Source organism: Macrobrachium rosenbergii, chromosome 26 (assembly GCF_040412425.1).
Source record: "Macrobrachium rosenbergii isolate ZJJX-2024 chromosome 26, ASM4041242v1, whole genome shotgun sequence".
NCBI lineage: Eukaryota > Metazoa > Arthropoda > Malacostraca > Decapoda > Palaemonidae > Macrobrachium > Macrobrachium rosenbergii.
Window position 1 is genome coordinate 8,213,508 of NC_089766.1, and position 25,485 is coordinate 8,238,992.

At 38.5% G+C, this 25,485-nt stretch overlaps 3 protein-coding genes across 12 annotated transcripts in view; 1 reads left to right on the forward strand and 2 right to left on the reverse strand.

The window, feature by feature from the left end:
* Nucleotides 1-25,485, forward strand: part of ArgRS-m (arginyl-tRNA synthetase, mitochondrial) — a 187,876-nt gene that overhangs the window by 104,421 nt on the left and 57,970 nt on the right. The gene's annotated exons all lie outside the window — the stretch shown is intronic.
* LOC136852997 (uncharacterized) overlaps nt 1-25,485 on the reverse strand; it is a 106,073-nt gene that overhangs the window by 60,523 nt on the left and 20,065 nt on the right. The window lies entirely within an intron of this gene.
* Nucleotides 13,254-24,239, reverse strand: LOC136852992 (TLC domain-containing protein 3A-like). 2 transcript variants are annotated; one of them, XM_067128093.1, is made up of 5 exons: nt 24,041-24,239; nt 23,360-23,500; nt 15,927-16,046; nt 14,926-15,047; nt 13,254-14,592 (listed from the first exon to the last, which is right to left on the reverse strand). In XM_067128093.1, exons 1-5 carry the CDS (start codon nt 24,155-24,157, stop codon nt 14,331-14,333), a joined length of 762 nt encoding a protein of 253 aa, XP_066984194.1. In that variant the 5' UTR covers nt 24,158-24,239; the 3' UTR covers nt 13,254-14,330. The 2 variants fall into 2 exon arrangements, with proteins under 2 accessions (XP_066984194.1, XP_066984195.1); XM_067128094.1 differs by having other exon boundaries at nt 14,541-14,681.

A 25,485-nucleotide genomic window follows, 5' to 3' on the forward strand; every position in this document is an offset into this window, starting at 1 on the left:
AAGAGGTTAGAGTATAAGCCCGGTGGAGGAGAGTAAAAATTGAATTTAGTTTAAAATTATAAAAACAAGCACTATAAAAGTTTGAACCCAGACCAGTAAAAAATACGTTTTTTTCTAAAAATGGAAGTGTTAAAACTGTCATTATGTCGGAACACCAAAACATCCAAGAATGGTAATTGATTATTGTCCTCTCTTTCTAATGTAAACTTAATATTTGGATGTACTTCGTTGATGTACGAGAGGAACTGATCAGCATGAAAGGCTGATTTGAAAAGAACGAAGGTGTCATCGACATAACGTTTATATACAAGAGGATAAAAGCTAAGGAGCAATTTTCCAACATGCCCTCCTCCAGGAGCACATGAAAATGTTGGAAAACGTGGGGCCTAGAGGTGATCCCATTGCCATCCCATCTATCTGTTTGTACAAACAACCATTAAAAATAAAAGCAGTGTCCAGCACTGCTAACTCCAACAATTTCTTAAAAGACAACGATCATAATTAAAATAAGTGTCATTGGGTTCGATAAAAATTTTTATCTAAAATAACTTCAAATTGTTTCCTCCACTGGGACATTTGTAAATAATGACTCAACATCATAACTAGTCATATATAAATCAGAGTCTTGGCATAAAATATATGATTTGAACTCTTCAGAGTTTTTTAAAGTGTGCTGGTTAGAAGTCAACTGTTCTAATAGTGGTACTAAATATTTGGCTAATTTATAGCTAGGGCGTGGATTGATGACAATATTGGTCTCAATGGAATTCCGTCTTTGTGTATTTTAGGTAGACCATATAAAATTCCAAACGACGTACCAGAGCAATGTAACTCTTCATAAGTATCTTTATTGATGATATTTTGGTATTAAGTTCTTTAAAAACCTGTTGATTTTATCTTCAACTTTAAATATATGTTTGCAATCAGGGTTACCGATTTTTTTGAAACTTGCTTCCATCACTGAGAATAGACTCCATTTTACTGATATAATCATCTCTGTTTAAGATAACAGTACCTCTACCCTTATCAGGTTTAGTAATTACCAAACTTGGCAAAAAACGAAAGTTTTATTTTCTTCTCCTTCCACGGTACTGGTTAAGCCTTGCAGTTATGATATATAATCGATGGTATATAACATCTTAAGCTTTTCAAATACGCCTATAAAGGTGCTGCATCCCTGAAGCTCCCTTTTTGGCTGCTAAATTGACGCCGAAAGCCCGAACAAGTGTGAAGATTTCGCTTATTTTTTAGGCCTATTGATAATCCCATCGCCTTTCCTCCTGAGGAAAACGTAGATAGATGGACGTTGAAGATCGGAAATAAGCATGACCAAAAATAATAGAGGTAAAATGCCACTGAGGATGGCGAGGTATTGAATCAAGATGTTTTTTGAAAACGGTCAAGAGATTTCTTGTTTTTATGTTTCTGTTTATTTATGTAAATCTGATGAAAGACAGAATATGTCAAAATATCTAATCATTTATTCATTGTACTCTTAACATGTTTATGGACCGCAGGGGGCTATTGCCGTCATTACACTTCACGTGGTGCACTGTAGGCATTACTGAAAGTTCTTTGCAGCGTCCCTTCGGCCCCTAGCTGCAACCTCCTTCATTCCTCTTACTGTACCTCCGTTCGTATTCTCTTTCTTCCATCTGAATTTCCACTCTCTCCAACAGCGGTGCAACTGTTACACCTTTCAAGCCTTCTAACTGTCGATTTTCCTTCAGCACTGAATGGCCTCATAGGTCCCAGCGCTTGGCCTTTGGCCTAAATTCTGTTTTCCAATTCCAGATCCAGCATTTTTATGGATGGAGCGATGTATATTGGTTGGCATGTCCGTACTTTCGTCCTAAGCAACGTAATTAGAGTATTCTTAATAGACGAATGACCCAGTAGGTGTTGTTATATGCAAATATATAATACAATTCAGCCAAAGAACGCGTGTAAGAATAAACACATTCTTTCGAACTAAGCCCCTTGGCTCCAGATCATGAACTGCGCAGTTTGGAAACGCAACAAAACGTACAAATACGTATGAAGACGTCTAGAACGTCGGGACCACGTGGTCGGCAGGACCAAGCCCTAGGTTGGGACTGCGCTAGAAGTGAACTCGAGTCAAAATGGCCCTGAGAGAGAAGTCTTCAAGTGGCCTTATTTCTCTCTGCTATTCCAGTACAAATAATAACCATATTTATATAGAAATATTTTGTTACTAGTGGTAAAGGCCAGGATATATGTATGTATATATATATATATATATATATATATATATATATATATATATATATATATATATATATATATATATATATATATATATATATATACATCCCATCGCCTTTTCTCCAGAGGAAACCCCTCAAATTGCATTTTCACATTGGCCAAATAAACCACGAATCTAAATAAGGTTTTCCCAGTTAATGTGTGGAAATAGGGAGCACCTGAAAACACAACTATTTGTACTGTATAGTTACTCATGGATTCTGGGAAGGCTTTTCTTAATGAAATCAAACTTCACAAGATCAACCTGTGAACCCAGTAACTACTGCAATGTGCCTTCAGTAACTCAGTTGTGTATTTTATGTAATCTGTGGGCGTCTTCATCGTAACGCTTTTTATCTAGAGCCGTGCCATACGGTTTACGTTGTGGTCGTTGGGGAGCATTAGCTCATAGATATTCTAGGAAACGTAAGCAATCGTTGTAGTAGTTGCCATGTACCAATATCAGTTACTATTAAATTATGCATTAGAGCTCGACAATTTTTTTACCTTTCCCATCGTGATGATTGACTGACTGTTATTTCGTTCCTGCCTGATTCCTACCAGATTATGGTTTCCCCGAAAGACAGATGAAAGAAAAAATTAAACCTAGTTACAAAGAGGATGGCAACACTGCCTCCGCAAAGACCTGTTGCATGTAAAACACAATATTTTCAAAACCAGCTTAGTTACTTGTGCCCGGGTGTTTTAGAAAACCAATAAAAAACTAATTCAAGGTTTTACCTTATCATCTATAGCATTTATTTCAGCATATTCGTTAACCCTTTTATCAGCTCATTTCAAGGAAGAACGTACTGTCCGAAACTCGAAGCGTTGCCACATTTCCGTACTGCCATTCAAACTCTTCAGGAAAAGGTGGTAGATTTGGCATTTATCTCTATGCGGCGTTGACTTCTAAATAAGTGAGATATATGTATATACATACGTATGTTTGTTCACACACACACACATATATATGTGTGTGATTTATTCTTTAACAAAAGACAAATTCAATTTATTTTTATTTGCTTGTATTTTCATTTTGTATATTATATATATATATATATATATATATATATATATATATATATATATATATATATATATATATATATATATATATATATATATATATGTATGTATGTATGTTTGTACATACGGATGTGTGTATGTATGTATTGCCTTCAATAACGTTTTAAATATTCACCTTTAACATCAAAACTACCATAATCTAAAAGAGAACAAACTATGCTGCATGCAGTGTCTAGAAGCCGCATTAGTTAATGAATGCATAATTACGGGTCCAATTACCGCCTGCCCTTTCTCGCGGATACTTTTTTTTTTTTCTTTTAGTGGGGCGAGTGAGGAATTCCTGTGGTGTCAAACGTCTCATTGTTATGATTAAAAATGTTACCTTGTTAGAGCCTGCTCAGACAAAAACCAAAAAAATAAAGGTTACTTTACGGGTAGCAACGAAAACATATTTGACTCCACATATTTTCCATACAAACCTCCCTTTTATTTTCATAAAAACAAAGAGATATGACAACGTTTGCCCGCCGTGCCAAACCTCAATTCCACCGCCCCAGGAGCTTCTTCACCCTCAGAAACAACAGTTACAGCAAGGGGGCTGTGTAATTAATGGTCAATTATTTTTCTCTCCTAAATGATGAAAATAGTTTATTTAACCTGAAGATGCACTGAAAAAATCCAATCACGTTTCCAGCCGAATCCCCCCTCACGATATTTAAGTGTTAATGCATTAAACACATTATGATATTATTATAATAAGTATGATTATTATTTCATTAAGGACACAAAGAAAGAAAAATCATTAAGAACAGCCAAAAGCTACTCAACGTTGTTTCTATAGAGTTTAGAAAGCGAAGTGAGAAAAGTAAACGAACGTATACAGTAGTTGCTGACCGCCTCTTCAGACGGCGCAAGCTGGTCAGAGGTTCTTGGTTTTCATTGCTTTCATTTTTCTGTTACAGATATCAATATAATTGTGTTTTCAGTAATGTGAGAATAATATTAGCGATGTTGGTTGTAGTGAAATAATGATATTGTTATTATAATTTTCACAGTATTAGTAATAATATATAATAATAATATGAGATCTGTATCACAACCGGATCTCTCTCTCTCTCTCTCTCACCGTGTCTCACGCCTCTGTGGCAGGTATCCTTTGATAAAAATTCATAAAATGGTGTTTTAGTGAGAATTTGAGCTAAGTTACTTCTCTCTTCTTCCCTGTGACATCGCGTGTGCTTTTCCGTTTCGCTAATTAAACTGCTTGGCCGTTGTCTCGTCTTTCTGTCCCGGCTGTCCTCATCATATATATACACACACATTCTGTATATACTGTACAGTATATACATATATATGTGTATACATATATATACATTTATATATATACATATATTAACTTTATCAGTTACACAATTATCTGTGCATTAATACAATTACTGACAGGACCTCATTGAAACTGGATGGTATCTAGCCGAGATATTATTCAATAAAGTTACAAGCTTTCCAGGACTAACAGTCCTCATTGTCGAGTATATATATATATATATATATATATATATATATATATATATATATATATATATATATATGTGTGTGTGTGTGTGTGTGTGTGTAGAAGAAAGATGTTGGTGCAGCCGGACCGCATATTTCCCAAGTCTGGAAGAGTATAAGGATAGGGAAAATTAGGACCAATCAAAGCGAGCGGAGCTGATCCATGACGTCACAAGCCACGCCCTTTAGCTCCTTGGTCCCATATCCATTACTGCCAGTCACGATGCCTAAGAAAAACTTCCCAGTTTCACAGCTTGTCTTGTATGACTTATACGTTTTAGTCAGATACATCTTAACATAATGCAACACTAATTTAACAACATAATATTCTTCAAAATGAGATACACCGTGAAATATATTATGCATTATTGGCTTCTCCTCTTGGCAATAGTGGTCAATGCCTGTTAATTCCTGCTCGCAAAGTCGATATTTACTGCATAAGTAATATTTTCATTGCGAGTTTCTAAATTATATACTTGAAAATGTATGTTTAATGCCATTTATAAAGAGTTGCGATCACTCATGAATCAAACAATACACAAGATGGTAAAAATGATGGTATCTGACCTGTTTGTAGTGGAAAATAGAGAGAGAGGTAGCAGGCTTACGCTACGGTTTTCTTTGGACATATGCTATTTCTTAGTAATGCACATTACTGTGCATTGTATAAAAGCAATATACTGGTCATTACTAGGTCATGAACAGGAATCAGACTGATATAGTCCTACTATTTACAGGGACACAGTATCAGCTTCATTCATTAAATTACTTCAAGAGCCAATGTGCCCTAATTAAGGAAACCTATGGCATTGTTGCTTTGGCGATCTAAGTTAGCCTACTGTAACCAAATATAATTACTTGACAAACTCATCCTGTCAGTAGCTAATCTGAAAAGGTTGTTTTTCAAGGTGTACTTGATAGGCTGTTGTAAAAATTGCCTTTTTTGAGGTGGATTCCTTTTGATAACCTTCCAAATGTCCTTACCTGATTGGTCTTGTCATTCATTGTGTACAAATATATAAAAAGTTTTTTATTGAATATTTTTTTGCTTTTGATTTTGACTTTTCATAGTTTGTGTACAAATAAATAAAAAGGGATAATACAATTTAGTACTGAATATTTTTCGCAAGCCCTTACGTGATTTATTTAATTTATATTTTAATATATTTTAGCAAATCCTTCGTACTTGTCATTCATTGTGTACAAAGAATTAAAACGAGTGTTTCATTAGTATTTAATATTTTTTGCAATGATAGGAGTACAGAATACCTATTTATGGAGTTACAGTAGACTTTTCACTGAGCTGAACTAAAGCAGAATTGAGGCATAAATTTATTAGAACTGCGATATGCTTTAAAATTAATATGGTGACAATTTTTCCAAAATCTCTTTAACGGAAAATTTTATACAAATATTCAACATGAATTAATTAAAGCCAGGGATAACGGTAGTATATGAGTATACCACTACTTTCATACAAGCTCACACTCAATAGCCAAATGTATGCCTTGAATTAATTGCATAAATTTGTCATCAAAAACTGTATCCTCCACATTTCATTTAAGCATAAGGCAGTTATTATTTTAGAACTGTACATAATACCTTTTTATAGCCTGAAACAACAGGCAGAAACGCCTGAAAAACATTCCATGCTCGAGTAGGCCAGTGGTAAACGTTAAGATTGGCAAAATCCTTATATACACACACACACACATATGTGTATATATATAAGTACATACATGTATATATATAAATATATATATACACATATATGTATATATAGTCTCGGTAATTGGCCGGCTACTTGGAAATCTTAGCTTAATGACAAATAACATTGCCAAGACCAGGAAGAACATTCTTTATTGTACAAGCTTTCGAGGTATAAAACCTCATCATTATTCTTAATAATATATGTGAAAACCATTTATCAGTGTTTGGACTTAATAAAATAGACTTGCAAAAATTATTACATTTAGCAACTGCTGATGGCATTTTTTACTTTTGATGGTAAATTATATAATCAAATAGATGGCGTAGCTATGGGAAATTCCTTGGACCTGTATATGCGGATTGCTTCATGGGTTATTGTGAAAGGATTTGGATGTCTGAATGCCCTAGTGCTTTCAAACCTTTGTATTACCGTAGGTATGTAGATGATACTTTCCTTGTGTTTAAGGAATTATCACATGTTGATTTGTTTTTTAATATTTTAATTCTCGTCACCCTAACATTTCTTTTTACTTGTGAGACGGAACAGGATAATAAGTTGTCATTTTTAGATGTACAGGTATACAGAAATAGTGGCAAATTTGAGACCTCTGTTTATAGGAAAGTACTTTTACTGGCTTGGGATTGAATTACCTCAGTTTTTTCATAAAGTTGTATAAGATGAACTCAATACGCACTTTGATTAATAGAGCCTACAATATTTGTTGTGATTTTAATTTATTTCATCAAGATATGGTTTTCTCCAGAATTATTTTTCTGAAAACTCATATCCCATATTTGTATTTTACAAAGTTCTGAAAAATTTTTTAAATGAAAAGTTTTGTCCCAGACCGGTGTACAGTACTGCTGGTAAAGATGTAAAGTACATTAAATTGCCTTACCTTGGTCATAGTAGCTATATGGTCCGAAAAAAGTTACAAGAAATACTTAAGCAATGTTTCCCTCAAATCAGTTTCCGGTTTGTTTTCTGTAATCCTTTTACAATAAGATCACTTTTGAGAGAGAAGCCTACTCTGCCTGTGGACCTTAATTCCTGTGTCGTTTACTTGTTCACTTGTTCGCAGTGTGGTCTGCGATACGTGGGATCTAGTTCCCGCTGGCTCAGACACAGAATTTTGGAACACAGAGGTCTTTCTTTTAGGTGTCCCCTTTCCAAACCACCCTTTTCTGCCATTAGAGAACACAGTTTAGCACAGGACCATCCTTTCACTGACCTGGATTTTCGGGTACTGTCTTTTTGTTCAAATAGACTGGACCTTTTAATTTCAGAGTCGCTGACTATTAAAAAGATGAAGCCGGAATTGAACAACAACTCGTCTGGTATTCAACTAGCTATCGTGTAATTTCATAGTAGGTACTCAATTAGGTCGTTAAATATTTTACTTTGTGAGTGGTAGTTTGTTTACATTTCACTTTAGTTTTATTTTCATATTTTTATGTTTGTATTTTTAATTTTTCGTTATTTTACGTCTCACCCCTTTTAGTTTGTATTTACTTGTTCATTTTATATATTTCGTTAGTATTTTTGCTGAAGATTTATTATGACAATTCATTTTATTGTAATTTTATTGATTCTCATCCTTGTCGGTTTTTCAGCCTGATGATGAGGTTTTCTACCTCAGCTTGTACAATAAAGAATGTTCTTCCTGGTCTTGGCAATATTATTTATCATTAAGCTATATATATATATATATATATATATGATGAGAATTCATTTTTGACAGGTGTGGTTATAATGAGGTAAATGAGAACTCAGTCCTGAAACATGAGTTTATTCCATCGTTTCGAGAGGTCTTCTTCAGGGAACTAACAAAACCAGGTAGTAGCAAGTACTGTATATATACAAAATCATATTCCCTAGGGCTGCACTAATGCTTTAATCTCCTTACCCTACCCACACTTGCAGCCCTAGGGAATATGATTTTGTATATATACTTGCTATAACCTGTACTTTTATCAATTCCCTGGAGACTTCAGCCTTGGAAACATTGGAATAAACTCATGTTCAGGACTGGACTCATTTATCTCCATATATATATATATATATATATATATATATATATATATATATATATATATATATATATATATATATATATATAGATAAATGAGAACAGTCCTGGAACATATATATATATATATATATATATATATATATATATATATATATATATATATATATATATATATAAATATATATATATAAACACACACATACAATACTTTTGCAGTACAGATCCTTGGGGCTAAAATGGACTTAATGCTGAGCTGAGACTTAAATTTATACAACAATGAAAGCCAAATAAAACAAACTGCATTGAAATAATATACAGGTAAATGTTCAGAGCTTGTTTATATATACATATGTATTCAACTCACAAGAAGTACTTTAGGGATGAGAAAAAGTATACAGCACAGTCCAGCACATAACACCACATCCTGTCAACATTTTAGCAGCAACTTACTTCAGTTGTCCTCTGCCTCAGTGACCACTGTCATGACTTAGTATTTGCAACATTGCACTGTACATTCTGAGCAAGGGTGCAGGGGACGCTTTGGGTTTGATGACAGAGCTGATGCTGGTTGACGTCCTTTACTGAAGGGGTTCTCCTCTTGGCATTCCTGGGGATCGTCATGCTATTATAGTTGGTTGGCAAGGAATCTTGCCACGACCAGCTCCACTATACTGTATGTCATCGACGAGCCTGCACAATTCAGCAAGTTGTTCAGCTGATTTGTAGTTTTAACTGAAGGTATTCAGCCGAAGGAATTTTTGCAGGCCACTTCGGTTTCTGAATTACCATACTGAGCAGTTGTTTCAACTTACAATGTGGAGGTGTCACCAATGCCCAAACCCCAACATGATGCACACAGTCTTGTTCATATTTAATGTCAACGCTTTTAAAGCCGTCACTTTCAAAGTCCAAGATTAAATTCATCTTGATGGGAGCCGAAGTGCCGCATAAGTTCTTGGCCTCCTGTCCGAGTCTGTAGTGGTAATTGCAGGTCGATACTGTAACATCATATTTACCATACCATAATTTTTACTATCTTGTGTATTGTTTGATTCATCCCATGAGTGATCGCAACTCTTTATAAATGACATTAAACATGCATTTTCAAGTATATGATTTAGAAACTCGTGATGAAAAATATTACTATGCAGTAAATATCGACTTTGCGAGCAGGAACTAACAGGCACTGACCACTATTGCCAAGAGGAGAAGCCATTAACGCATAATATATTTCACGGTGTATCTCATATGAAGAATATATTGTTAAATTAGTGTTGCATTATGTTTAGATGTATCTGACTAAAATGTATAAGTCAGACAAGCCGTAAACTGTGAAATTGGGAAGTTTTCTTCGGCATCGTGACTGTCAGTAATGGATATGGAGTGGCTTGTGATGTCATGGATCAGCTCTGCGCGCTTTGATTGGTCCTAATTTTTCCTTATCCCTATACTCTATTCCAGACTTGGGAAATATGCAGCCGGCATAAGAACAAATTTGCAGATAATACGTGACGTGTGAAGGTCGTTCATTAAAAACACACACACACACACACACACATTCTCAAAGGCTAAAAGCGAAAGAAAGTACAGTTTAAAAATACATGGAATATACAATTGTTTCTTTTAGAGTCTCAACATAATATAGACATGTACATTAAAAGCAAAGAAAAATAATAAAAGCACCTGTACTGAATGACCTTCTTCGTTCTCCAAATTTGGTCTGAAGGGTGCTTTCATTTGATTTTATTTTTCTTGCTTTTTAATGCACATGCCTATAATAATATGTTGAGACTCTAGAAGAAAAAAATTGTATATTCCATGTATTTTTAAATTGTACTTTTTTCTCTCTGATTTAGCCTTGAGAATGTAACAATGTCGTTACGAAACGATTTAGCATAATAAATGTGACCTATTAATGAACGACCTTCACTTCGTCACCTCAACTTGATATAATATATACAAATTATATATATATATATATATATATATATATATATATATATATATATATATATATAAAATCATACATAATACTATTGTTAGGAGAGGGTTGAGGAAAGTCATTTGGAAGAAAAAGTTTGAACGGAGTGACGGTAAAAGGAATGAAAGAGACTGCAGCTAAGGGCCGAAGGAATGCTGCAAAGGACCTCCAGTAATGCCTACAGTGCACCATGTGGGTGCACAGATTACACTCCAATTTAGGGGGGTGTTAATTTAGGTAAAATATATGAAAGAAGGGGGGGTAACATTTCATGAATTATTGTTGCGAAATTTTACTTGGTAAAGAGCTTTCTAGGATGCATTTCAATAGTGGATTAAAAGAAACTCTACATTAAAATAAGATTTATTAAAAATACTTGTACAGAAACCTGATATAAAAGTACATTCAGTTGTTTGCTAAACTATCACGGTTTCACACATCCTATGTCAGCAGGGTAGGCCACTTAGACACCAATGACTTAATTGCAGTAACGGTTGATTATGGCATCAGTCTCAATTTACACCATTGTTATTATTATTATTAATCATTATTATGTAAGGGATTAGACCCTCTTTTAAGCATGTTTCGTTAAAAAGCATGGCAGCATTAGCGGAATTGATTTTATACAAGGTCTTTTCAGTTCTTCTAGGTTGACATCTGATAAGAGCAGGCCGATGTACATAATCTGGACAAGGGGAAAGGCAGTAGTTCTCAATAGTAAAATACAGTGGTCACTTTTATTCTGGTACATATACGCAGGCGAAAGTTTAACATGGGGCAATCGAAGAAACTCTACGGTTTTGACACGCCATGCTCAACTTCTGTCTGTGCGTACAAAAGTACAAGTAATTCTATTCAGCACAATTTCCTTTTCCCTTATCCAAATTATGTCCATCGGCCAACTCTTGGCAGATGGAGCCTTGAAGAAAAGAGAATAGTGAGGAGAAATGAGAAGACCTTGTGTAAAATCAATTCCACTCATGCTGCCATTCTTTTTAAACACATTATTATTATTATATTATATATTATTATTCAGAAGACAACCCCCTATTCAGGCCTGTACCGAGGGGGGGAGTGTGGTGACGACCCCCCAAAATTTCTGGAAGTCCATATTTTCTGTGACAATCCTTTCCATTGAACTGTACTTATGAAGTAATAAATAACAATCTTTTGTTTTTGTGGCAAGTCTTCTTTTATAAATTATAAGTAAAATTCTGTTAACCAAAGTCAGTACTTTGAATAACATCTAATCGGGTAGACGGGCATAGACCGATATAAGTTTTTCTTCTTAATATAATAGTTCTTCACTGGAGGGTGGGTGAGCTCTTGGCTAGCACGCTGTTGGCCCAGCGTTAAGGATCCCAAAGTGTAAATGATTATTGAGAGGAATTTATTTCTGGTGATAGATTCATTTCTTGTCATAATGTGGTTCGGATTCCACAATAAGCTGTAGGTCCCGTTACTAGTAACCAGTTGGTTCTTAGCCACATAAAATAAATCTAATCCTTCAGGCCAGCCCTAGGAGACCTGTTAATCAGCTCAGTGGTCTGGTTAAACTAAGATATACTTAACTTCTTAATATAACTAAAATAACATTTTCATGTATTTCATCTTGTATATACCTATATATGCAATGACATACTGTATATAGAAGAAAAGGTCCAGTTTTTGGAAAAACGACCCCCCCCCATAAGAAACTTTGGGTATGGGCCTGCTATTCATATGGAACAAGCCTACTGATACCTTTTCCTTGAAATTCAAACTTCCCGCTGATCTCGCTCCACTTAGCTACCTAACTTCTTTAGCGTTGTCTTTCTATAATATTCACTGTCCTAAACGTCTAGGCCAGCCCTCGGATAGCCAAGGGATGTGGTCTAATTAAAACTAATCACTGAAACAGTGAAAATAACATCTTTGTGCACTGGTATGTTTAACAGACCTTAAATAATTTCTTCCAGCTGCACTATCATAAAGATTCTTATTACCCAACCCATAAACATGTATACCTGTGGCATCGGATACATAGTTACAATGATACTCAGCAGGTATCATTCTGTAGTGTAATTTTTTTTAACTCCTGTACATGAATTACTGTAAGGAAGGGAGGGAATCAAGGTGGTACTATTAAATATTTAGTGACTATTTTGACTGCCATCACATATAGTAGAAATACTTGGGTTGAACCAGTAAAGTACATTACAGAATTCTTTTCCACTACAATAAGGCACAAAACACAGCTTTAGATGGAAAATGACGTGATGGGATAGGTCTGCAATGGCAGAGGTGTCAAGTCTTGCAAGGCTGCCTATTTTACTGATTCTAGTGTAAACTTCTTTTGTTTCTTCTGTATTTTTATATCACCGATATCTCAAAAGATATTGTTACAGAGAAAAGGACAAAATATCATGTGCTTGACTTTCAGGTACATGTTAATTAATCCATAATTCTGCAGTACATCAACCTTTTCCAGTAATGTGCCACGTGAGTCTTTAAGAGTATACAGTATATGATTACATTAGGGAAACAAGACGTCCAGTACAATGCTGAATATTATAGGTCTGCTGTACAACCCAGAGGTTGTCCAGCTGCTCTCTCTCTCTCTCTCTCTCTCTCTCTCTCTCTCTCTCTCTCTCTCTCTCTCTCTCTCTCTCTCTCTCTCTCTCTCTCTACACTCTTCAAAAACTACTCCTGATTAAATTATCTGAGAGCAACACTGAGCCATATATTTTTTACATTATAAAGTTATATGACCTTTGAGTCTTTCCCGAACTCTGCCAGACCTCACCCAAAGTATTTCTTTTCAAAGGAAAGGTGAGAATTTGCATATGCTGAAACTGAAGAAGTTGCAAATATAGGCTGAAAGAGGCTACAGGAAGTGGCTGAAAAGGCAAAGGCAGAGTACACTGCAGCTGAGGACTGAAAGGACTTCCAAAAAAATCAGTACAGTATCATCTAAAGTGTGCCGAACAAGGCACACTGTAGGAGGTGTCTATGGATGGAAATTAAACAGAAACAAAATTGCAACTCATGCTGCATGGGATTGCAATTATGCAATATGCTTTGTAAAAACAAAAGGCTTAAGATTGATATTAAGCATAGGTCCAGGAGTGAAATTTACACACTGAATGTCTTCATACCACAAATTGGAGTAAATTCAGGAAAAAAGTACTGTATTTTCAATCATTTCAGCAACAAAAACCTTCTTGCGTGTAAACCTGTTTCTATATAGACATACCAAAATATTACCAAATTTATGGTAACAGTAACATCTGGTATCCCTTTCATGGGCATACTGGGCATGCAAGACCATGCAGGCTTTCATTTTGGAATGTAAAATAAATTTACACATCTGAAGACTGAGAATTACAATACTGTACAGTATTTAGAATTCCTTAACTTGGTAATATTCACAACACCTTCATTTGGTGACACCATCCAAATGAATCTAAAAATTTATCTGAAAGAACTCCCAAAATAAAGATTGTACTTGAAGCACTAAATGCTACGTTTAACCTAAATGTACAGTATATGAATGTAAAATGGTTCAAAATCTTCCAACACAAAAGACAGACACAAAAGGCACTGACTGGTCATCAGAGGTTGCCGTTTTTAAAAGGCTAAGGATCCAAATTTAAGAATCGCTTGTGTAGTAGAAAATATCAGTGGATTACTCAGGTACAGGTAAAAGTAGGAACATTCACTATAAATGGTGATACCCATACAAAGATATATATCTTAAAAAAAGAGGGTGTTACTATAACTTAGTCTATCTTTTCATCGGCTTCTGTGATACCTTTCCCTTTACTAAGCTTTACAGCTCCCAGAATCATAAGCCTCAACCAATGGATCTGGGGGAGCAGCACCAAAAGACATCCCAAGTTACAGTGAAGGGGAATCCTCCTGATGACATCAAGAACGTGAAGCTTGTATGTGTTACCGTAGGTGATGTACATGAAAGGAAACACCATGATGCGGCATAAGGCAAACGACACTATCATTGCTATTCCATTCAATACGTACCACCTGAAAGAAATTGAAGGTATGCTGCAACGTTCTATTCATTGGTACGTTTTGTACTCTCACTGGATATTTTAATCAGAATTCACATTTTTCTGTGAAGAGAAAACGAAACTTGTTCAGCTGTACTGGTAGAGAAATTCTGTACACTATCTTACTATATAATACAGTACTAAATTATTTCAATAACAATTTGTAATCATGAGTTTCGGTATACTGTACAGTATACTGCTGTAAAAAAAAAAATTAAAATTATGTAAATATGAAGAAAACTGTAGTATGACCTTGCCAATTACAGTATTAATAAGCTTTTAGATACAATCATAGCAGTATACTTACTTTGATTCTTTTAATCCAAATCGACTTAACACAATCCTCATGTTAGTAAAAGGACCACTCAATTCAACACAGTAAAAACACCCGACAAAGAAGTCGCCAATGCCATCTCTACGCACCAACACCTAAAACGATGAGAATAAATTGATTTCAAAACGAAAAAAATTAATCTTGCCAAAATGTGAAGAAAGGATGACACTTGAGTTTCGCCTAACTTATAATTGTGATATTGCTCTTCCTTTTGGAAATGTGTACAGATTAACTGTTACATTAATATGTTACAGTGTTCATAAATTTACAATACCAAACATTCTACATATTAAAAAAGTGGGAAAATAAATTTTAAAAGCTATGGTGAAATTAAACTGCAAAAACTTTTTTTATAGATATGTTCTGTATAGCATTAGATACATCATACTAAAAATTAATGACTGGTCAACCTATTACTATTACAGAGATTAATTTTTTGCAGATAATAATAATAATACTAATAATAATAATACTAATAATAATAACAACTCGGTCTTGCTCACCATGAGCTTGTAAGATAACACTTAGATTTAATCTTATGTACATATGTACATAATCTTATGTACATATGTACATACCTAGTGAACAATAATTACAAATTCTTTTCTTTCATGATTTTTGGTGGGAGGGTGAATGCTCCTCCCAAGTGCTAAAGAAGGTCTATACTAAATCTTACAGGGTTGTCTGATGTTGAAATCCTGATTCCTAGTACTGTATAACTTGCCACTGACCCCTTCTCGGCCTGGATACTTCAGAAAAACTGTACTGTATATATGCTTTCTGTACCAGTTGCTGTTTTCAATATTATAAAAAATGTTCTTGGTGATACAGCTGACTATTGAGGGAAAAATGGCTATTTCTCTACAAGCCATATTTAACAAACACAGTACAGTACATGGCATGCACTGGTTGAATGATTGATAGGTGTTAGATATACAGCATAACACAAACACTACACTGTAAAATGAACTTACAGGACACAGAATGAAGGCAATGACAACGTGGTGTGCCACGAGCAAGGCCCTTCGCTTGACGTAGCTTCTTACGCAGCTGAGAAAAGAGCTGGGAACATTTGTTAGACTGCATATGTGAACCTGAAAATTTGAAAAAAAATATATATATATATACAATAATGGTGACTATCCTGACTGGGTCTCCTACAGGTGGCAAAGTCCACTGGGTCATGAGCCACTCTTTCGCTGACTAGACTCAAAATTGCTTTTGACTCCCTTGGTAAACAGTTGAAAATGTCAGAGAACAGTTTGTTCTACCACAACAGTAACTATATTTACTACTTTATATCCGATGCCAGAATAGTTCAAATGAGTAAACAGTGAACCAACTAGAGATTTCATTTGCATATTCAGCAACAATGAATTGATTATGAACAATATATACTGGTACACAAGGAATACAGTAACTATACATGAGATTTACAATGCCTGCACAATCAAACATACAATAAAATGCAGTAAAAGGAAGTGTTTACAAAACAAGGTCAACCAGAAAGAAGGGAAAATATGGATTCCACAGAAAAATTATAAAATTTAAGCGAATTGAAATATTCATACAGAACAGTTACCCAACAGGGTGAAAAAAAAAAAGTAAGTACAGTCATGATAGTCTTTCCAAATAGGAAAATAACTTGGAGTACTGTATCTGTAAAAGTTATTATAAAGAAGAATTTTAAAAACTGAGCATTTAGGCCATACCATATAATGCCTTCAACAAACAAGACATTAGTCATGACATATGGCTGTACAATTAAAAATGATATTTTTATGATAAAATAAAGTTTTGTACATACTTACCCGGCAGATATATACTTAGCTATAGTCTCCGACGTTCCCGACAGAAATTCAAATTTCGCGGCACACGCGACAGGTAGGTCAGGTGATCTACCATACCCGCCAGCTGGGTGGCGGGAATAGAACCATTCCCGTTTTCATGTCAGATTTTCTCTTCCACCTGTCTCCTGAGGGGAGGCTGGGCGGAAGATTATCAGATATATCTGCGGGTAAGTATGTACAAAACTTTATTTTATCATAAAAATATCATTTTGTGTACATGCAACTTACCCGTCAGATATATACTTAGCTGATTGGCACCCCTTGGAGGAGGCAAGAGACAGCTAAGAACTAAAAACAAACGGGAAAACAACATATGTTGTAGGAATAAACAAAAACCATGGTTCTTACCTGATTGGGCAGAAGACTTCATGGATACTGTCTATGAGTCTGCATGCCTCAAGAGCTTCAGCGAGGAAGTGACCTAAGACTGACAGCCCTTCTGGATCATATCAATGGGGAAAAACCCACTTACATGACAGAGCCTGTTATGGATCGTGTCAATGGGGATTAACCCACTTACAAGACAGAGCCCTCTACCTGAATCATATCAATGGGGGCTATCCTCTTACATGACAGAGCTAGGTAATAAAAAATACAAGGAGCTAACAACCAAAACCGACCACCTGACCAAGCCTAACCTTGTTAGTAATACGAGATGAAAAAGAGAGACCTTCAACACTCTTTTTCAACCGACCATAAAAACACAACAAACAATTAAAAATAACACTAAATTAAATAGGATTAGCTTCAGCTCCTTGACCCAGCACCGAATCCGCGGATACGTAAGCTCCTAGAGAGAAGCACTTCTCATATGTCACACGAACATCTCTCAAATAATGAGAAGCAAACACTGAGTTACATCTCAGTATGTAGAGTCCACAATAGACTGGAGGGACCAAGACTTGTGGAAAGCTAGAGAAGTAGCTATGGCTCTCACCTCATGAGCATTAACTCTTAGGAGCTGAAAATGTTCATCTTTACATGAAAGATGAGCCTCTTTGATAACATCCTTAATGAAAGCCTGGGCATTCTTGGAAATTGCTCTTGAAGGATCCTGACAGAGCACCAAAGACTTTCGGTGTTACCTCTGAGCTGTTTCTTTCTCTCAAATAATGTTTAAGACTTCTTACTGGACAGAGTGTGTGTTCCAGCTCCTGTCCTGAAAGATCGGAGAGTCCTTTGACCTTAAAACTCCTAGGCCAAGGTTTTGAAGGGTTCTCATTCTTTGCTAAGAAGAGAGGCTGAAAGGAGCAGATTGCAGAGTCCTTCTTAAAGCCTACAGAACCTTCCAAAGCTTGTAATTCGCTCACTCTTTTGGCAGAAGCAAGAGCGAAAAAGAAACAGCGATTTTCTGGTTAAATCCCTGAAAGAGGCAGATCGAGGAGGCTCAAACTTGTTTGACATTAAGAACTTTAGGACCACGTCCAAATTCCAGCTGGGAGGTCTAGGGGACTTATTTTTAGAAGTTTCAAAAGACCTTATAAGGTCGTGAAGGTCTTTATTATCCGAGATGTTCAGACCTCTATGTCTAAAGACTGAAGACAGCATGCTCCTATACCCCTTTATGGTGGAAACCTTCTCCTGGTTACATTGCTCCCTTAGGTAGAGAAGGAAATCAAATCTCCATTACAGAGGTACTGGAAGAGGAAACTTTCTTAGATCGGCACCATCTCCTAAAGACTTCCCACTTCGACTGGTAGAGGCGCAAGGTGAGAAGATCTTCTGGCTCTGGCGATAGCCCTCGCAGCCTTGTCCGAAAATCTTCTTCTGAGCTCTAACCAGTCCTTCGACAGTCTGAAGGCAGTTAGGTTTAGAGCGGGAAGGTTCTTGTGATATCTGTCGAAGTGGGGCTGTTTGAGAAGATCGCTCCTGAGAGGGGAGCGACCTGGGAAAGTCTATCATCCATTCCAGTACCTCTGTGAACCAGTCTCTGGATGGCCAAAAGGGAGCGATCAGGGTGAGCTTGGTGCCCTTGACGAAATGAACTTCCTATTACTTCCCCTATTATCTTGAACGGGGAAAAGCGTAGCCGTCTTTGCAGACCGTCCCAATCTAGGAGAAGGCCGTCTATAGCTACTGCTCTGGGGTCCGAGATTGGGGAGCAGTAGTTCTCTAACCTCTTGTTCCAATGGGTTGCGAAGAGAGGTCTATATGAGGTCTCCCCACAGGAACCACAGCCTTTGTGAACCTCCTGATGAAGGGACCACTCCGTGGGAAGAACTTGGTCTTTCCTGCTGAGCAGATCCGCTCTCACATTCCTTTCTCCTGAACAAATCTGGTGAGGAGAACGATGTTTCTCTCCCCGCCCACAACAGAAGGTTCCTTGCTGCAATGTACAGGAGAAGGAATGTGTCCTCCTTGCTTCCTGATATAAGCCAGGGCTGTGGTGTTGTCGGAATTGACTAGAACTACTGATCCCTTGACCAGAAGTTCGAATCTGGAAAGAGCTAGATGAATGGCTACCAGCTCTTTCATGTTGATGTGCCAGGCCCTCTGATCCGTGTCCCAGGTGCCTGACACTTCTTCCGAGCCTAGTGTCGCTCCCAACCCGACTCCGACGCGTCTGAGAACAACACTAGGCGAGGGCTCTGGGTTGTAGAGAATTCCTAGACCCAGCTTCTTTGGGTCTAACCACCAACGGAGCTGTTCCTTTACTTGAGATGATATGTGGAAGGAATCCGACAAGTCTTGGGACTTCCGATCCCAAGATTCTTTCAGGAAGAACTGTAGAGGTCTGAGGTGAAGCCTCCCAGAGAAACGAACTGTTCCAGCGAGGAAATGGTCCCAGCAGACTCATCCATTCCTCGCAGAACAACTGTCTTTCTTTAGAAAGTCTGTCACCTTTAGAAGGCAGCGTTCCCTTCTTTCCAGGGAGGGAAACGCTCAAAACCTCAGAATCCATCCGAATCCCCAGGTAGACAATTTCCTGCTGAGGAATCATCTGAGACTTCTCGAGGTTTACAAGAAGTCCTAGTGATTGGACCAGGTTTAAAGTCCGAGAAAGGTCCTCCAGACAACGGTTCTTGAACTGGACCGAATTAGCCAGTCGTCGAGATACAAGGAAATCCTCACCCTCCAAGTGCAACCAGTGAGCTACATTCCTGAGAATGGTCGTGAACACTTGGGGAGCTGTGGAGAGTCCAAGCACAGAGCCCTGAACTGAAAGGTTCTGCCGTCTACCATGAACCTTAGGAACTTCCTGGAGGAGGGATGGATGGGAACGTGGAAGTAAGCATCCTGAAGGTCCAGGGACACCATCCAATCTCCTTGACGAAGAGACGACAGAACTGAAGACGTCGTCTCCATAGAGAACTTCTTCTTTACGACTCTCCAAGAGTTCAGGGAGCTCACGTCCAAGACCGGTCTCCACCCTCCCGAGGATTTTGGAACAAGAAAAAAACGGTTGTAAAATCCCGGGAGTGAAGATCTTGCACCGGTTCTATGGCAGACTTTTCTAGCATTTGATCGACGGCTAGAAGAAGGGCTTGCCTCCGCACAGGATCCTTGTATCTCGCCGATAACTCCCTCGGGTTGTTGTCAAGGAGGTTTCGAAAGAAGGGAATGAGGGTACCCTTCCTCAAAACAGAGAGGGACCATTCGTCCGCCCCTTCTGTGCCCAGGCTTCTGGCGAACTTTAGAAGTCTGGCACCTACTGGAGTCTGGAGGACTTGATTTTCACTTGGACTTCCTGGAAGGGAGTCCTGAAGGCCTGGATCTTCTCTCAGGTCTCGCCTCCTAATAGACCTGGATCCACGAAAGGGCTCCTGAAAGGGGGGCTTCTCCTTCTTAGCAATAGGAGCAGCAGGTCTCATCCTCTTCGACGACTGAGCCAGCAGGTCCTGAGAAGCCTTCTCAGACAAAGAACGAGAGACTTCTTCACAGTCTCTTGTGGGAAAAGATGGCTAGATAGAGGAGCGTACAAGAGGGAAGACCTCTGGGAAGGAGAGACCGATTTGGAGAGGAAAGCACTGAATACTGACCTCTTCTTAAGCAGGCCAGTGCCGAACAGGAAGCGATCTCCATCGAGCAGTCCTTCACAGCTTTGTCCAGGCAAGACAAAACACTGCTGAGGTCCTCCATACTGACTGAATCCTCTTCAAGACTACTCTTGGCTAAGGCCCCAAGAGACCAGTCCATGAAGTTGAACACTTCAGCACGCTTCTGAAAAGGCCCTTGAGGAAATGGTCCAGTTCACAAAGTCCCCAAGAAGCCTTGGCCAATTAAGGAGAGTCTTCTGGAAGAATCCACCAGCGAAGAAAAGTCTGAGCCAGCAGAAGAGGGGAGAGCTAACCCCATCGGCTCCTAGTCTCGTACCACATTCCCGCTCTTCCGAAAAAGCCTAGAGGGAGGCAAGGAGAAGACAGTCTTACCTGCATCCTTCTTCGAAGAGCCACCTCCAGAAACCTTTAAGCGCTTTCTTCATGGAGATCGTGGACGCATCTTAACAAGAGAGGAAGATTTCGATGCCTTGGTGCTCGAGAGCATTGAACCAGGAGAAGGGAGGAGAAGCAGGCTTGAGGGAATCTCCATACTCCTGGACCAGAAGAGCTGTCAACCTCTTGTAATTGGAAATGGTGATATCCTTAGGGGATCGTCCTCCGATAACGCCTCCAGGCCAGAAGGAGGAGAGGAGAACGTCTAGAAGTAGAAGGGCACTTGACAGAAGAAGAGCGCTAGAAGGAGGAGCCTTTGTCCACTGGAGAACGATGATCCGGAGAGAAGCGCCTACAAGCTGACTGGCGCCTGACAGAAGAAGAAGCTCGAACTGAAGAGAGGAGCCCTTGCTGGGAGAGGGGCGCCTAACAGACGAAAGGGAGGCTGGAGAGAACTTCTACGAGGCGAACGAGGCAGGGCGTTTGACTGTGGAGAAGTATCTCCAACAGGAGAAGACCGACGATTTACGATGGCGCGAGCGCCTGGGTGAGAGGCGCTGATTCGGAGACGAAGAGCGCCGAGAGGAGGCGCCTACCAGGAGAGGAGCGCCTACCAGGAGAAGAGCGCCTAACAGGAGGGGAGCGCCTACAAGGAGGGGAGCGCTGGACGGAGAGGAGCGCCTGCAAGGAGAGGAGCGCCTACCAGGAGAGGAGAGCCTGAAGGAGAGGAGCGCCTGCTGCTGGAGGGGCGCTTAACAGGAGAAGAACGCTTTTTTTTTAGACGACTTGCTGGGAGAAGAGAGTCTCTTGAGGACTTGATCGGAGAGAGGCATCCTTCCGACGAGAGGAGCTCTTTGATAAAGAGCCAGCAAGAGCAGCGAAAGTTGAGCCTGGAGGCCTACCAGGATCTGCTTGGTGGACTCCTGAACACCAGAAGAAGAGGAGGAAGATCTTCGAGTTCTCTTCTTCGAAACAGGAGAGCCTTCAGCGAAGCGCTCAGGGCTAGAGTCCAAGGCGTCTCCTCTAGGAGCCTTCCAAGTCCTCTTCAAAGGATGCGCGACTCCTCAGTCGAACTCCAACCACGTTTAGGAGACGAAGAAGCAGAAGATGAGAAACACTTCTTTAAGATCCCTTTTCTCTGACGGCGATCTAAGGCAGCCTGGGACGCGTCAACAGGCGCTGCCGGCGGGACGCCTGACCGCTGGGGCGCTCTTCATCCCCTTGCGGCTGTCGACATTCCTCCTCCACTGGGTCTGGGAGTTTGGAAGAGGTCTAGGCCTAGGAGCGATCACGGAGCCGGGTCAGACGCCCCCTCCACTACACTGGGGACACTACACAAATCACTATCACTTCTCACTTTCTTTTCCTCCATAGCGCATCTGCAACTGCATCTTGGGATCGTAGCCTTCATAGCAGCCATCTCCGACGCATAATCCACAGGTTCGACGAAGGGTGAAGGAGCTGAAACAACTGGAGTGACAGGGAGAATCTGGAAGAGTGTTAGGTTCTAAATCTACCTCCTTGAAAGAGACCTACTAGCGCTTCTAGAAGAAGCCTTCCTAACTCTGTCCTTCTCCAACTTGCGTACATAAGAGTTTAACGCCTTCCATTCCAGTTCAGTGAGATTCTCATTCAACACACGTGTTCTCAAAAGAGCATTCATTCTCCCTACACCTCGAACACACAGAATGAGGATCTACCGAAGCTTCCAGTAGTCTCACCTGCAATCAGACCTCACACACACACGAAACACGGTTTTGCAACACTCTGATCAGACATTCTTTAAGAAAATACCAAAGCCGAAATCAAAACAGTCCACAAAAGCGTATGCCAAACCAAAGATCCAACACGTCGTCGCAAAGGTCAGTCCAAAATAATCCTCAAAAGCGAAAATGAAAATCAAAGCAGAAGGAACCAACAACAGATGTTGCCGGAACCAGCGACAGAGAAAAATCTGACATGAAAACGGGAATGGTTCTATTCCGCCACCCAGCGGCGGGTATGGTAGATCACCTGACCTACCTGTCGCGTGTGCATGAGAAATTTGAATTTCTGTCGGGAACGCCGGAGACTATAGCTAAGTATATATCTGACGGGTAAGTTGCATGTACAAAACTTAGCATTTCTGAAAAGTTATTAACTACAGAAATACGAAAATAAAAGACCACTGTTTGTATGACATACCTTGTACATTGCAATGGTATCATGAACAAAGTAACTTGCTAGAACTAAGGCATACCAAGAGGTTAAAGCATTTGTAGCCCACATGACATCGTGGTGGCAAGAAAGCACGATAATGATACCAATCACGGAGGTCAGAACAGACTGAAAGGAAATCAGAATACAGTATTACAGAGTTTTAATCTAGTACTGTATATTCAGTCCTAAACTCTGGTGGATATCCTCAAATCACACGGTTCCTGTGAATCTTTTATTTAAAATTTACTCTTTTCTTAAATGAAAGAACAACCAGAATTAAAAGGCCACCCAAGGAATTTCTTTTATCAGTAAACCAAATTCATTGCTTACAGATGTTTCTTATGGGCAGGACTCAAATGCTCTTAAGTAGTGCACAATTACAGTTGATCTAAAGTCCCACACCAGGATGAATGAAAACTTAGTGTAGCTAAGTACATAAGTGTTATTAATGCATATCATGGCCATGTCAAGAATACCTGCATGTAAGAAGATCATAGTTTATTTTTCAACTCTTGAAGGTGAGTATCCACATCTGATATCAATTTAATCCCAGGTGACTGCTGTGTGATATGAGCTGTCAATCACGATTTGCATCAGTGATACAGACTCTGGTTATTTACCACCAGCTCCAAATGTACAGACTACAATATGCAGTTAATGACTTACCTGAATAATGCAGACAGTTGCTTCACATATATTCATAAGATGATGATGAGATATGTCTCTCTCCTTTATGTAAAAGTAACGTTTCAAGAAAAGGCCACTCCACTTGAATAATGCCATCCATCCTAGAAATGAACCCCACTACTGCAGCTTTTACAATCCAGTTCAGCATTGTTCTGGGAATATTTATCAAGCTTCATCTAGAAAATAGGAAATATAATTAATATCTGTTACCTGCAGCAACCAGTGACTGAAATACATTAAAATGTGAGGTAAAATTCACCTGCTGCTACTCTGGCCATACAGAAACCTACAAGAAAATCAAATTCAAAGATGTCTTTGAAATGGGAAATTTAGGACAGAAGACCATTGTAATCACGTTGAAAATAAGGAAATATAATTAAAAATTATTAACTTGCAGCAACAAGGGACTAAAGACATAAAAATTTGAGGTAAAATTCAACTGCTACTTCTCTGGTCATACACAAAGCTAGAAGAAAATAAGATTCAAAGTTGTCTCTGAAATGGAAAATGTGAGAGAAGATCATTGTAATCATAATGAAGGTTACTGTGATGGGAAATCAAGCAGAGGAGAAAATGCATAAAAGCGTCAGTGAGGGTAGTAAGAGATTATGGGGCAACAGCCTGCACAAAGTGGAAACTGTTGATAGGCTATTTGGGTATATCATTACAAAGGCTGCATTTCTCAAGTGACACTCAACTATTCCCACTAAATTAAATATATGACGTCATGACTTTTACTTTCTTTGATTTGCACTCTGAATTGAAATCGGATATGGATGGGCTTAACCTCTTGTTCCCAGTACGGAAGCATATAGCCTGAGCCTCCATGAATTACAGGTCTAGCCTAAACCTTTCGTGACTCCTATAGGCTAAAAGGAAGCAAGACTGATTTAATTTATGTAGGGTACATATAAATACATATAAATCTAAGTAAAACTGAGGTAAAGTGTAGGGGAGTCTAAGCTAACAAAATTTCACATATCTAATGGCCTTCGGTAAGCCCCAAGGCAAACTAGTTTTTTGGCCATGCCCAAGATGAGCCTATGTACAAATCAAGAAATGTAGCCTCATTTTCAGTACAGGATGTATTCAAGACGAAGAGAAGAAAAACAAAAATCGCATCATACGACGATGGCAATTACTTGGTAGTGATCGTTGTTGAAATGTTTTTACTTATAATTAATATAATTCAGGAATTAGGATTTCATGCGTAATTTTATAAAGAAAAGAGAAGTATTGGTGGCATAAGTGTTTTGGGAATAGTAAAGGTTGGCAGGATGTAATATAATTGTAATTTAAGGCGATTTGATTTGGCGTTGGTGCGTCAACCTCTAGATACTGTAGGAGTTCCAAGACATATTCCTTCGTAGAGCGGCATAACCGAGTGGTCATATCTCTCTACCAGCAAGGCCCAAAATAAATAA

Coding starts and splice junctions, on each gene's coding strand:
- LOC136852992 (XM_067128093.1), bottom strand. CDS start 24,157: ATGGCATTATTCAAGTGGAGTGGCCTTTTCTTGAAACGTTACTTTTAC. Junction 15,048..15,926: donor TTGCCTTCATTCTGTGTCCT/GTAAGTTCATTT, acceptor TCATCGTTTTAG/GTGTTGGTGCGTAGAGATGG. Junction 14,593..14,925: donor TTTGGATTAAAAGAATCAAA/GTAAGTATACTG, acceptor AATTTCTTTCAG/GTGGTACGTATTGAATGGAA.